Below are 15,728 nucleotides of genomic sequence, written 5' to 3'. Positions count from 1 at the left end.
TTGAATATAATTTTTTTGAGTATGGTTGTGATGGCATCACTGCAAGGCACTGGTATTAAAATTTTAATAAGAAATATTTGAGTATGAGAAACCAAGTAGATACACTACCACAATGTCTATATGGGGCAATATGCACAATTGATTTTCCATAGGTGGTAATGGTAACATTTTCTTCTGTAGCTCAGTCCATATCGTAAACTTGGATATGTATGATGGATCGTTTCACATATGTGGTTAAATTTTCGGGGTATGAAGTGTGATTCATTTTTCCGTAAATTAGCATACCCTGAAAAATCCTTTCGGGATGCAGCTCCTTGTGGTAAAAAATCCCCTTTTTCACACAATTAGTTCTTTGAAAATTTAATACTTTGAATTCATTTAATAACTCCATAGTTTTTACACATTTATTCTATGGTCCTCTTCTTTCTAAATCGACACAAATGGTTAAGCTCAGTCACTTGTTAAAAATAGAAACATGTGCAATATCACTACACAGAGATTTTTTGTTTACGCACAACTTTTGAGTTCCTCAATTTGAGGCCCATTAGAGATATTGACCCATATACATGAAATACATCTCTTCTTTAAATATTTTTGTAGTTCTTTTATGCACTTGATATTTTCCAATCCCATATGATGTCAAGACATAGCAAATTTGACATTTCTGAACAAAAATGAAATTTATCCATTCTTTCTATGTAAAAATCTTGTTGAATATTCATTCTTACAGTTCAGACTTTACTACCTATGATTCATTATAGTATAATAATACTTCATTCTAAGTCAAATAATTCCTTGTCACACCTACTTTTTCATTCTATTGTAATGAACATATATTTTCAGCTGATTTCAGGTGGTAGAATTTTATCAGTTTTACAGTCTAGGGGAAGTAACTCTTTCTTACAAACTATCAACAGTGACATGGCACCTAACATGCGTATTGTGACTTATGCCTTTAATCAGAGATTGAGAGGATCTACAGAAGTAGCAGCTGATTCTGCTGTAATTGAAGTTGTTTCTTCTTGTAATCATCAAGAGGTACTTTTTTGTATGGCTATATGGATTTGTATATTGGTTTTTACACACTGAAAATTCTTAAGGGCTATTCCATTAAAATGTATGTGGGAGGGTAGGAAGGGACTTTCAAAATATCCCTACAACCAAGAACCATTTTTTAAATAATTTTGCATAATGGTAATAGACGCATACTGAAAAAAGACCCATGACCCACATTCAATAATTAACCTTCCCTTCCTACCCTCCCACATACATTTTAATGGAATAGCCCTAAATTAGTGCTTTCATTTGTTAATGCTAATCCTTTTCTTATGGCGAAAATGCAAAATCTAATTAATGTGCTTGCAAAAATTTTATGAAGAAAAATCAATACTGAAATTATGAATGCAAGTTTTTTATTTTTCGAACTTGAAACTGTCAGATTTTATGCATTAATAAAAACATCTCAATAATTTCTGAATTTACAGTATATATTGACAATTTTAGTTACTTATTATTACAAACCTGCCAACTAGCCAAATTTATTGGGGATTACCCCCATGAGAGATGTTGACTTGACACTTAAAGTTCTACATTATATAACTGAAAACCTTCAAGAAGGCATTTAAAGGAGTTAAAAATACATTATAACATATATTTACTCATTTAAAACTGTAGAATATTAAATTGAAAACACTGATGACAAGTAAAAAAGATGCATCAGGTCCTCTTCTGCTTAAAATCCCCCATGGAGATTTTTGAAAAGTTGACAGGCAGGTACATGTATTACCCTTCCAGAGCACAATGTTATTTTCATTTTAGGAACAAATTTTTGAAAAGACTTCAATCTTTTTTTTATATGAAAGTCCAGATCTAGGCAACTTTAAGTTTAAGGATCAATATTTTGTCAGTAGGACACATCTTTAATTGTAATAAAAGTCAGTTGAAAAAAAGTTGGTTACTTGATCTTTAGTTTCGACAAGAATTGATTCAATGAACATTGGAAGGGGCTAGAATCTTATATTAGTGTAACATGCCAATAGATTAGCTATAGTTAAGGTTGTAACTGCTTTATTCTTTATCTCACTAGTTTGTCTGTTTTGGACCATTTAGAATTTAATTATTTTTGTGTTCATAGATGTGGAATGAGTGCCAATGAGACAACTCTCCATCCAAGTCACAATGTGTAAAAAGTAAAAAACAATTATAGGTCAGAGCCTTGTCTCACACCGAACAGCAAGCTATAAAGGGCGCCAAAATGATTAGTGTAAAACAATTCAAACAGGAAAACCAATAGTCTATTCTATATAAAAATACGAGAAAGGAGAAACAATTATAAACCACATCAACAAACGACAACCACTGAACAACAGGTTCCTGACTTAGGACAGGTGCAAACAAATGCAGTGGGTTTAAACGTTTTTAACAGGCGCCAACTTTCACCCTAACCTGAAATAGTAGTGTAACATTACATCATACCTGTTTAGTCATTTTAAACATAGCAAAGACTTTTTTAAAATTATTTTAGCAATCATTATAGGTCTGATTTGAATTTAAAGGCATAGGCATCAGAAAATTAAGAAATGTATGTATGCGTTATAAAAAACAATTTTTATCGACCATATATATGAACATTTTATCTTTGTAGCTTGAGGTAATGGTGCCAAACACAGAAATTAGTCCAAAGTCTGTGCTGACGATTAATGTCACTGGACCACCGCTCAGTAAAGTGGGCTTTATGGCCATAGACAAAGCTGTGTATCAAATTAGTGATAAAAATAGACTGAAGAAAGAAAAGGTATCATAACTTATATTAAGGATTACAAATGTGTCAAGTTTAGCAATTGGATAACTACACAGAGATGGCAGTACATATTCATGAAACATCAGGGAAAAATAAGACTTTTTTCAGCTCACCTGGCCCGAAGGGCCAAGTGAGCTTTTCTCATCACTTTGCGTCTGTCATCCGTCGTCCGTCGTTGTCGTCGTCGTCGTCGTCCGTCGTTAGCTTTTTTACAAAAATCTTCTCCTCTGAAACCACTGGGCCAAATTTAACCAAACTTTGCTAAAATCATCAATAGGGTATCTAGTTTAAAGAATGTGTCCAATGACCCCGCCAACCAACCAAGATGGCCGCCATGGCTAAAAATAGAACATAGGGGTAAAATGTAGATTTTGGCTTATATCTCTGAAACCAAAGCATTTATAGTAAATCTGACTAGGATAAAACTGATTATCAGGTCAAGATCTATCTGCCCTGAAATTTTCAGACAAATCTGACAACCTGTTGTTGGGTTGCTGCCCCTGAATTGGTAATTTTAAGGAAATTTTGCAGTTTTTGGTTATTATCTTGAATATTATTATAGATAGAGATAAACTGTAAACAGCAATAATGTTCAGCAAAGTAAGATCTACAAATAAGTTGTCATGACCAAAATTGTCAGTCGACCCCTATAGGAGTTATTGCCCTTAATAGTCAATTTTTAACAATTTTTCGTAAATTTTTGTAATCTTTTACAAAAATCTTCTTCTCTGAAACTACTGAGACAAATTTAACCATACTTGGCCATAATCATTATTAGGGTATCTAGTTTAACCGATGACCAGGCCAACCAACCAAGATGGCCGCCATGGCTAAAAATAGAACATAGGGGTAAAATGTAGATTTTGGCTTATATCTCTGACATGGGGTTAAATTGTTTATCAGGTCAAGATCTATCTGCCCTGAAATTTTCAGATGAATCGGACAACCCGTTGTTGGGTTGCTGCCCCTGAATTGGTAATTTAAGAAAATTTTGCAGCTTTTGGTTATTATCTTGAATATTATTATAGATAGAGATAAACTGTAAACAGCAATAATGTACAGCAAAGTAAAATCTACAAATAAATCAACATGACCAAAATTGTCAATTGATCCCTTAAGGAGTTATTGCCCTTAATAGTCAATTTTTTACAATTTTCATAAATTTTGTAAATTTTTGTAAATTTTTACAAAATATTTTCCACTGTAACTACTGGGCCAAGTTCATTATAGATAAATAATAGTAAGGAGCAAGAATTTTCAGTAAAGTAAGATCTACAAACACATCACCATCACCAAAACACAATTTTGTCATGAATCCATCTGTGTCCTTTGTTTAATATGCACATAGACCAAGGTGATCGACACAGGCTCTTTAGAGCCTCTAGTTTGTTATTATCTTAGATATCATTATAATATCTAATATGTAATACTATTAATTATGATTTTAGCCTTATTTTACATGATTTCCAAAGTATCAGTAAATACAGGTGAGCGACACAGGCTCTTGAGAGCCTCTAGTTTTACCCCGAATGGAACTTCTGCTCAGGAAATATAGTTGGGATTGTCACATACCATGTCTGAAACCTGAATAACATAGAATATGCTGTACATACACTGAATTTCTGTAATTAGAAATTTTATCATTTATTTGGTAATGATTTACCAAAGTCTTTTGATTAAAAGGATATGTCATGGAAGAAAATTTCTCATGTCTGAAAAACTTGTTCTGAATGGTGTCTGATTTGATTTTGAGTAGAAACGAAGATTTTATTTCTCTGAAAATAGATAACATAACAAAACAAACATTATTTTCAAGCTTAGTTTTATTTTACAGATGTTTTCATCCTTTAGTGATCATGATCTTGGTTGCAGTGTAGGTGGAGGAATTAATGTCAACAAAGTGTTTGAGGTGAGTTTATTTACAGTAAAACTGTCCTCGTAGTAATTTGATTTTGAAGATTTGAGTTATTTTAGCTCACCTGTTCAAATATAAGTGTGGGTTATGGTAATCTTTTTGAATTTATTGTTATTTATGGTCACCTATAAATTCAGAAATTTTAGGAATGTTTTTATTAACCAGACAAAATACAGGAGTAGGTTCTATAAGGCCCTAATATGGCCCCTATTGTAGCTAAAATTTCGAATAGGGATTTATTGAGCAATTTAACAATGATTCATATAGCTTAAACAATGCCTAGATAGGAAATCATGTAAAGGGTTCTTTTTATGATGTCACGTCACTTGAAGCACAAATTTTGATTTTGAAAGGAAATTCAATGAAAACAGGTCAATTTCCATTTTTAGGACTAGAAGGATAGGGCATGTGTCATAAAAAAAGGATCTTATAACATTAATTTTGTTATAAAAATTTACCTAACTTCCATGTTTGTTGAAGCTGGCACTGTATGTTTCCTAGGCTTAAATTTGGTTGAAATCCTGACAATTTTATCAAATTTTACTAAAATCTTTGTTTTTGGCCTAGTTGGTGTCCATGTCATACAGTTATAAGAAAAGCATTAACAAAAATAGTTTCAGGTCATTTTATCACATGTCTTTTCATGAGAGTGAAATATTTCTTTTCTTAAAACATTGGACTTAATATTCGGGGTCAAGTATGACATTTTGCTAACTTACTTTTTTTTTCAGCCCATCAGTCTGTCTGTCATTTTATTGGCAGGTGAAAGAAATCCTGCAATTTCACTCCTCTGATGTCATACAGCAATGACCGTGTCTATGACATTGCATCAAAATGAAATGAGAATGCTTTAGAAAAATACACAGTCCTTTGCATTTTCTACATAATATTTATGCCCCCGTGTCAGCGGAGGGGGCATTAAGTGTTTCCCTTGTCCTTCCGTCCGTATATCCCAAAATTGGTCTCTGTTCTCTAACTTTAGTTTGTCTCAACCAAATGTTATGAAACTTATACACAATGCTTATTACCACAAAACACAGATCAAATTCAAATCCAGGTTGCCTCACTTTAACTGTTTTTGAGTTATGTCCCTTTATAAAATTATATGCAAGTGGGGGCATCATCTGTGTCCCATGGACACATTCTCCATTTATTCTTGATGTATCAACATCATAAAAAGAATAACTTATCCAGGAATTCAAATACAATTAAATATTCAATGAGTGACAGAACAACACTGATAATTCACTCATGTGCTAACTTCGTTAGTGAATTAATGTATTGGGCCATTTCATTTAATTTCTGGACATAGGTAGTGGATGGTTACCTTGTCAAAGACCTTCTTAAGAAAATTTTCAGGCAAATTTCAATCCCTCAGATGCTTGGCTTACAACCCCTCAGATGCCAAATTGTGTCATCAACCCCTCATTTTTACATATTTAAACAAGAAAAGACCCCACAGAAACAAAAATGGGTAACTCTCAGATATATTGTGAGCCAATCGATACCCCTAAGAAATGACTTTTGATACCCCTAAGAAAAAAACATTCACACCCATTTTTCAGATATTAAATGGAATAGTCCATTGTTCCTACACTCCATGAATATTTTTCGATATATGAATTTTTGGATAAGTTATTAAATAATTAAAGAAACTTTTCATATTATTCACCATATATTGCCATTGTGCACCTCCTATTTTGTTTTTTCATTTGATTAATTTCTGGGTGTCCCTTTGCAAATCAAATGGATGGGGTATCATTATGTAAACTTTGATTGCAGTACCTCTAGTTTGATTAATTTCTTGAATAAATTCTTTTACAACAGGATGCTGGTTTATCAGTTCTTACCAATGCAGATGTTCAAACAAGTCAACGAGACAGTGTTCAATGTCCTACAACTGGTCGAAGAAAAAGATCCATAAGTAATTTTAATTTTTATTGCAAAAAATAAATATTTGTTATTTTGATAAAATGGACAGGGATCTGAATATCTTGTCATTACCTATTTTTATTAGAAGTTTTTAATTTTCCAATTTGATATTTTTGAAAATCTTATACATTATATATATTATGCATAATATAATCCACATAAACCATATTTTTCATAAAGAACTTGAGTATCATATTCATATTTGAAACTCAAAGTTCAGAACAGCACTTAAAAATTGTTACAATAAATGTTGGCTATCTTTGTTTTAGATGAGAATCAGTAGGCAGTAGCTTTAGGTGTGATTAAAAGGAAAGGTAGAGTGTAACTTAATGAATCAGGAATCCTACAAAAACAATGCAAGAAACAACAAAACATAAAAACACCTGATATCTAGAGGTCAATTTATAGACTTCTAAACATCAGACTAGGACTTCTTTTAAGCTGAGTTTTACTGAGCGTTTTGCTGTGTTTTTTTATTCCACATTGGTTAGAGGTATACGGGAGGGTTGACATCTCACAAAACAAGTTTAACTCCGCGGCAATTTTGTGCCTGTCCCAATTAGATTTTGGTTGATTTGTATGTTTCAGAGTTGGGTGTGGCGTCCATTTTGGTGAACTAAAATACATTATTGTTTAGGGGCCAGCTGAAGCCCCTATCAGGATGCAGGATTTTCTCTCTGCATTGAAGACCCATTGGTGGCCTTGGGCTGTATTCTGCTCTTTGATCTCTTTGACACACTCCCTTTGTCCATTCTGTATTCTATATTCAACAATAAATAGGTGTCAATTCAATGTGTTGAGTTATGAAATGCCCTGAATGTAAAACGTTTTGAACATAGATAATCAAAGATTTGCCAATGATACTGAATTCCCTCAAATCTCCTGCTCCACATGTGACACCCACAGTGTCCTAGAAGTGGCATTTACAAGGGTGTTAAGAATGACTGTCATAACTTGGATTTCTGATTTGGTCCAATTTAGATGGGAAAAGTCACTTTGTTAGACCACACCTGTTCTTAATTTCAAAAGTTTCAAAAACAAGTATCCTTAAAGATTTGCTGTACAAATTTAGATCCAAGTGAAGAGACAAACCCATGTTGTCAAGCTGGAAGAAGATTTGCTTTCCAGTATGGCCAGACCCATTTTATAGCTGCCAGTGATTGTTACACAGAAGGACAGAAAGTTCACAATCTAATAAAAAGTTCTAGATGTGCCAAAGCTTTCTATAGATGTTGTAAATCATATGAAGAGAGACTAAGTAATCCTGAACATATGATATCACATGCAATGTTGGAAAATAGAGGAGACTTTTTCGACTTTGGTAAGTAAAACCTCATTGAAAGGGTTTGTGTGAATACATGTACAAAATATATATATATTTTTTAACTTAACAGGTGCGGTAGCATTAGACCTGAAAAAAGAAAGGAAGCTTCTTGGTTATAGATGTTTCTTTAAATTGTGTAACCATCACATGGCATTTCATGGGTTATTACATCTGGTACATAAATATAGCATACCAGATTTAATTATACCCCACGTAAAAACGTTGCGTAGGGCATAATGTTTTACCTGCCTGTCCATCCGTCCTGTTCTTGTCATCGCAACTCCTTTGAAATCACACACCAGAAATTCCTGAATTTTTGTAGATTATAAGGACATACTATGAAGATGTGTATATCAACAGGAATTTATTATTAAATTTTTTTCTAGGGGTTATGCTCCTTTGAACTTAGAATTTTGGCCTAAATATACTACTGCAAAATTTGTCATCCCAACTCCCCTGAAACCACACTACAGAATTTCCTAGAAACTTTGTAGATAATAAGGACATACAATGTAGATGTGCATATAGACAGGAAATTATGATTCAATGTATTTTCTATGAGTTGTGCCCCTTTGAATTAAAAATTTTGGCCATAATATACTACTGCAAGTTTTTCAGCCCCACTCCTCTGAAACAAGACATTAGAATTTCATGAAATTTTGTAGTTAATGTGTAATACCACCAAATCATAGTACTTCACATCAGGTTTCATACGAAAGAGGGTCGAAAAAAATATTCCCTTGAATTTAATAGTTTTAGGAAGTTCCCTTGAATTTGACAGTTTTAGGAAGTAATCCCAGGTTACCCTGCATTTCATTGCAGAAAAATATGTATGAGTCATAAACATATCTTGGGTGTTTCGAAGCACCATTACCAAACATCATGAAACTTGTAATGACTATTTAAATTGATGAAGAAAACTTTGGATTGTTGTTCCCGAGATAAGGGATTTTCTCTATGAAATATAATGGAATTTTTGGTATATCTCAATCTTACTGGAGTATGCTCAGGTAGATTTACTCTAAACTTTGGATTGTCATTCGGATTGTTTTAAATAAAGGAAGCTTTCTTTATATTAAGATAATTTTCTTGTTTGTTATTCCAGAGTTTGAGGACTTTAACTGTCAAAATAAATTTTCATGTTTGCTACTAAAGATTTACTTGAAATTTACTTTACCCAATTGTTGGAATTGGTCAAGGGAAGGTACATTTTGAAATTAGAATTTTTTTTTGATTTTTTATTCCAGAGTTATGACTCGTTGTTGAAGGCTGTACGGTGACCTATAGTTGCCATGTCTGTGTCATTTGGTCTCTTGTGGAGAATGGTCTCATTGGCAATCATACCACATCTTCTTATTTTTATATTTATGGCACTTTACATTAAATTTAAAGTAGTTTTTTCACATGTCATGCACTAGCTCTGGTATGCCTTGAAAAATCATTATAAACTTTAAATTGTTATTTGAATTAATGATTGTAGGGTCCCTTTTAATTTTGAAAATTTTCTTGTCTGTTATTACAGAGTTATGTAACTTTTAACAGTCATATTTTAAGCCATATTTACCGGTATATATTTTAGGATATCATGCAAGATGTTTTACAGGGCGATTTTTACTAATGTCTTATTAAAAACCTTCTCAATATTCTATTTTATTCTGACAACCATATCAAAATGCAAAGGGAAGGCGTATTATGCCCTCCTATCATAGCTGTTTATTTATTATGAATTTGTCATTTGAATGTTCACTTGTGGATTTTCCAAAATCTCTTAATTGGAAAAAACATTTTATACAAAGAAATATCTGTTAAAGCCCAAAGGGGAAGTGAGCTATTTTCATCAGTAAATCTGACATAGGGTAAAAATGTTTATCAGGTTAAGATCTATCTGCCCTGAAATTTTTAGATGAATCAGACAACCTGTTGTTGGGTTGCTGCCCCTGAATTGGTAATTTTAAGGAAATTTTGCAGTTTTTGGTTATTATCTTAAATATTATTATAGATAGAGATAAAATGTAAACAGCAATAATGTTCAGCAGAGTATGTTAATACAAATAAGTCAATATGACAAAAATTTTCAATTGACCCCTTAAGAAGTTATTGCCCTTTATAGTCAATTTTTAACAATTTTTTCGTAAATTTTTGCAATCTTTTACACAAATCTTCTCCACTTAATCTACTGGGCCAAATAGAATTAAACTTAGCCACAATTTTCAATAGGGTATCTTGATTGAAAAATGTATCTGATGACCCTGCCATCCAACCAACATGGGCACCATGGCTAAAAATAGAACATAGGGATTGACTATAGAAGTCTAAGGGAAAATTGTAAAAAAAACAATTTCAAATGGTCACAATTGAAAACTAATTTAAATAATGATAAGGGGTCTTCAGTAACTATTGTAAGTCTAGTTACTAGTGGGATGACCTGCTTTTAAATTAACTATTGGGCCAAATTAAACCAAACTTGGCCTCAATCATTATTAGGGTATCTAATACTATTTATTATGATTTAAACCTTATTTTACATGATTTCCAAAACCACAGTAGATACAGGTGAGCGACACAGGCTCTTTAGAGCCTCTAGTTGCAGTAGTTACCCTTTAATGAAGATTTTTACCTTTTTTTGCATTTTGCCTTATATCTGAAAAACTGTAATAGATGGATAGAAACTTAAATAAGTAAAAATTATCAGCAAGACCAGATCTATAAATAAGTCTTCTTGCTCAAATTGTCAGTTCACTCCTTGTTGAAGTTATTGTTCTTTATTGACAATTTTTATCCATTTTTAGCTCACCTGGCCCAAAGGGCCAAGTGAGCTTTTCTCATCACTTGGCGTCCGTCGTCCGTCATCGTTAGCTTTTTACAAAAATCTTCTCCTCTGAAACCACTGGGCCAAATTTAACCAAACTTGGCCACAATCATGATTAGGTCATCTAGTTTCAAAAATGTGTCCCATGACCCCGCCAACCAACCAAGATAGCCGCCATGGCTAAAAATAGAACATAGGGGTAAAATGTAGATTTTGGCTTATATCTCTGAAACCAAAGCATTTAGAGAAAATCTGACAAAATAGGGTAAAACTGATTATCAGGTCAAGATCTATCTGCCCTGAAATTTTCAGACAAATCTGACAATCTGTTGTTGGGTTGCTGCCCCTGAATTGGTAATTTTAAGGAAATTTTGCAGTTTTTGGTTATTATCTTGAATATTATTATAGATAGAGATAAACTGTAAACAGCAATAATGTTCAGCAAAGTAAGATCTACAAATAAGTCACATTACCAAAATTGTCAGTCGATCCCTTTAGGAGTTATTGCCCCTTATAGTAAATTTTTAACAATTTTTCGTAAATTTTTGTAATCTTTTACAAAAATCTTCTTCTCTAAAACTAATGAGACAAATTTAACCATACTTGGCCATAATCATTATTAGGGTATTTAGTTTAAAAAATTTGTCCGATGACCCTGCCTTCCAACCATCATGGCCGACTTGGTTAAAAATAGAACATAGGGGTAAAATGCAGTTTTATGTTTATATCTCTGAAACTAAGCATTTAGAGCAAATCTGACAGGTGGCAAAAATGTTCATCAGATTTAGATTTATCTGCCCTGAAATTTTCAGACGAATCCGATAACCTGTTGTTGGGCTGCTGCCCCTGAGTTAGTAATTTTACAGAAATTTTATAGTTTTTTGTTATTATTTTAGATATCATTATAATATCTAATATCTAATACTATTAATTATGAGTTTAACCTTATTTTACATGATTTCCAAAGCATCAGTAAATACAGGTGAGCGACACAGGCTCTTGAGAGCCTCTAGTTAGTGTTTTGCCTCTTATCTTGAAAACTTTTGTAAATAGATAGCCACTTTAAATAAGTGCTAAAATGATCAGTAATAAAAGATCTTCAGATAAGTCATATTTTGCAGAAATGGTTAGTAGACTCTATATAGGAATGATTGCCCTTAAATGACAATTTTTTTAACCCTTTTTGTGTTTTGAGCAAAAACTAAAGAAGATAGGGAGAAACTATTAACAGATAAAATGATCAGCAATTCAAGATCAACAAATACAGATTTTTGTTCTGAATTCTATGCTAGTCCACAATGTTGGAGATGTTGAAGATGCACATAGACCTAGGTGAGCAACAGGCTCTTTAGCATCTGTTGCGGGGAGGAGGTAGTAAAATGGTAGCTTTTATGATATTTTCTTAGAGATTTCCTGGCAGCATTCTCAATCATTCTATAAGAGAATTGGAAATTTGTTATATTTACTTTATATTTAGACAGAACAGTAGTTATATCTCAGGATGAAGAATATACATTCAGAGATATAAATATGATGGCAGAAGATGTTCCAATTAGATCGTTCTTCCCAGAATCTTGGATGTTTGAAGAAAGTTCATTGGAGTAAGTTAGAGAATATAGATAAGATACTATAAACCAAACATTTTGGTTTGTGTATTTATTGTAATATGAATAAAGGGTGGTGGTGGAAGATGTCAATGACACATTAAGATGTCAACACACAGAAATGGTATGTGACATCTGGACAATACATTCAAACAAATGACGTTCTACTATGATTGTCTGGATGGGGGGGGGGGGAGGGGGGGGGGGGGGGGGGTGGGGGGTGGCCTTTATTTCTGTATTCTTTAATTATTTATGCCATTTTTAGCTCACCAGGGCCCAAAGGGCCCCATGTGAGCTTATGCCATCACTTGGCGTCTGTCGTCGTCCGTCGTCTGTTGTCGTAAACTATTTCAAAAATCTTCTCCTCTGAAACTACTGGGCCAAATACCTTCAAACTTTAACTAAATGTTCCTTAGGGTATCTTGTTTATAAATTGTATCCAAAGTTTGTATCCATCAACAAACATGGCCGCCATGGCTAAAAATAGAACATAGGGGTCAAATGCAGTTTTTGGCTTATATCTCAAAAACTTAAGCTTTTAGAGCAAATCTGACATGGGGTAAAATTGTTCAATTGGTCAAGATCTATCAGCTGTGTAATTTTCAGACGAATCGAACAACCCATTGTTGGGTTGCTGCCACCGAATTGGTAGTTTTAACAAAATTTTGCAGTTTTTTGTTATTATTTTGAATATTATTATAGATATATATAAACTGTAAGCAGCAATAATGTTCAGCAAAGTAAGATCTACAAAAAAGTTAATATGACCATAATTGTCAATTGACCCCCTTAAGGAGTTATTAACCTTTAAAGACAATTTATACTTTGTTGAGCGTTCAGAACCATAGTTAACCTATACCCATGAAATACAAAGAAAATTGTTATCCCACAAATAATGATTAATCCACCGTTTGTAGAAATTATGAAGCATTTGTAATTAATAACAATTAAGGATTTAGTTAGGTGAAATTAAAAAATCTAGAATTTAAAATTGATACCATAAGTCAAAAGAGCATTAGTTAAGGAACAAAATAAGCTAAAAATAATGATAGGTTATTGAACTCCTTTTCGAGATATTTGATTTTTAAAAAATGGCGGAAAAAGGCTGACTCGGACTTTTACCTTATATTTAGCATTGGCATTTTTTGGGTCTCAACTCTTAAGAAAAAGAATCTAGAATCTGCTTAAATTTTGGTAATGACCCTTTTATGAGCTATTGAAGTCTTAAATGAAAAGAAAAGTGAGTGATATGGGGAAGAATATTTTATCTTGTATTATTGGATTAAACCCTGGAGGAGTCCGAACATCTGACAAAAATTCCTGAACCTGACCTGACTACATCCTTAACACAGATTTCTTGTATATATATATGTATATATTACAAATCCAGAAAATAAAGAACTGACTGAAATGCAAAATCACCACTCCTTTTATAATATGCACGTTGATTTTCAGTAATACATGCATTCAATTAATCTATCAGTAATACAAATAATAACACAAAGGTTATAATCATATTGGTTTGAATTTCAGTGCGAGTGGTGCTTTAATCAGATCTGTTATTATGCCAGATTCTACTACAACTCACGTTCTGCAAGCTGTCAGTCTGTCCCCTCTTTATGGCATGTGTGTTGCACAATCTGTTGATGTTATTAGTACCAAGGATTTCTTTGTTGACCTTGACCTTCCTTACAGTGTTGTCAGAATGGAACAAACAGAAATTAGAGCTACACTTCACAACTATAGATCTAGAAAACTACCGGTATGTACCAATCGTCTTTGATTTTGAATTCTTGTTTTCAAATTTTAGTTTTTCCTTCTGTTAAACATTTTAAAGACTATTTTAATATTAATGCTCACTTTAGTTGAAAAAAGTATGCTTGTTGACAAGAAACCTATATATGCTGTCCAAAAAAAATCTTTCATGAGCATATAGTTGTCACTTTGTCAATCTGTCAGTCTATGTGTCTGAAACAAATGCTTTCTGGATGGTAACTAAAGCTTCGGTTGGTTTATTGGAACCAAACTTATGAAAAACATAGGGAAGGAAATAGGACTATTGATCTAGGTGTTCAAAGTGAAAGCTGGTCACTGTTACAAAAAAAAAGTTTTTTTTTTGAAAAATGGCTTCCAGATGGTTAGTTTTAAATGAAAACTTTTATTGATGGAATATATAAGGCTTATTAGGATATTGATTTTAAATCTTCTTTTTTCAAAATTGAATTTTTGAAGGAAACATATTATTCTTATTTTTCAGTGTCATGTACGTCTGCAAAACACAGAGGGTGTGTGTTCTACAGAGCAGGATACTATTCGTATTGAGATAGAGCCTAACAGTGTTCAGCTTGTCAGATTTCCTATAGTGCCTATGAGAGCTGGAGAATTTATCATTGATGTCATAGTTCTATGTTATAATGTAGGAGACAGAGTAAAGAAAACTTTAAGAGTTGTGGTATGTAAAATGAGGATCTACTTCCTTATGTGTCTGTACCAAGTCAGGAAGGAGCCTGTAAAAAGTAAAATAACATAAAAACAGAACTCCAAGGAAAATTCAAAACGGAAAGTCCTTTATCAAATGGCAAAATCAAAAGCTCAAACACATCAAATGAATGGAAAACAACTGTCATATTCCTGACTTGATACAGTCATTTCCTTATGTAGAAAATGGTGGATTAAACCTGGTTTTAAAGCTAGCTAAACCTCTCACTTGTGTGACAGTCATATAGAATTCCATTATATTGACAACAATGTGTGAGCAAAACAAACAGATATATTAGGTAAAAATTACAAATTTGGGGTACAGCAGTCAACATCGTGTTATAATCTTAAACACTATAAAAACAAATAACACTTTCAACAAAGAAAAACAAAATGGCTTATAGACACTCTATAGACAAAGTACATAAGCAAATATGAAAGAAGAGTAATTTTGTGGTTGTTGCTTCAGGTCTCATATTTGTTTTTTTAATGCCCCACCTAGGGCATTATGTTTTTCGGTCTGTGCGTCCGTTTGTCCGTTCTTCTGTCCGTCCGTTTGTCCGTCTGTCCCGCTTCAGGTTAAAGTTTTTAGTCACTTCAGGTTTAAGTTTTTGGTCGCTTCAGGTTAAAGTTTTTGGTCAAGGTAGTTTTTGATGAAGTTGAATTGTCATAAATTATGCTTTTAGTTTTCTCGTTTGAATTGTTTCACATTTTTCGAATTGCTTTTATCTTTGTCATTTAAAAGTGGATATCTGTCTCATTGGCAATCATAACACATCTCCTTAATTATATAGAAATATAGTAAGTAGGGAATGGTGTCCTATGAACACAGAGTCTTGTTTTAATTCTACATACTTTTTATTTAT

The 15,728-nt window shown here is 32.8% G+C and overlaps 1 protein-coding gene across 1 annotated transcript in view; it reads left to right on the top strand.

Annotated features, from left to right (window-relative positions):
* LOC127720067 (complement C3-like) overlaps positions 1–15,728 on the top strand; it is a 76,785-nt gene that overhangs the window by 31,830 nt on the left and 29,227 nt on the right. Inside the window, exons 13-20 of the mRNA XM_052226463.1 lie at positions 844–1,038; positions 2,645–2,794; positions 4,635–4,709; positions 6,543–6,639; positions 7,720–7,968; positions 12,258–12,381; positions 13,918–14,146; positions 14,642–14,836. Coding sequence (XP_052082423.1) covers positions 844–1,038; positions 2,645–2,794; positions 4,635–4,709; positions 6,543–6,639; positions 7,720–7,968; positions 12,258–12,381; positions 13,918–14,146; positions 14,642–14,836 — 1,314 coding nt within the window. The remainder of the gene's footprint in view (positions 1–843; positions 1,039–2,644; positions 2,795–4,634; positions 4,710–6,542; positions 6,640–7,719; positions 7,969–12,257; positions 12,382–13,917; positions 14,147–14,641; positions 14,837–15,728) is intronic.

Source organism: Mytilus californianus, unplaced genomic scaffold (genome assembly GCF_021869535.1).
Source record: "Mytilus californianus isolate M0D057914Y unplaced genomic scaffold, xbMytCali1.0.p SCAF_11, whole genome shotgun sequence".
NCBI classification, from domain to species: domain Eukaryota; kingdom Metazoa; phylum Mollusca; class Bivalvia; order Mytilida; family Mytilidae; genus Mytilus; species Mytilus californianus.
Note: the sequence above shows the minus strand (reverse complement) of the source record. Positions and strands in the feature narration are given on the sequence as shown.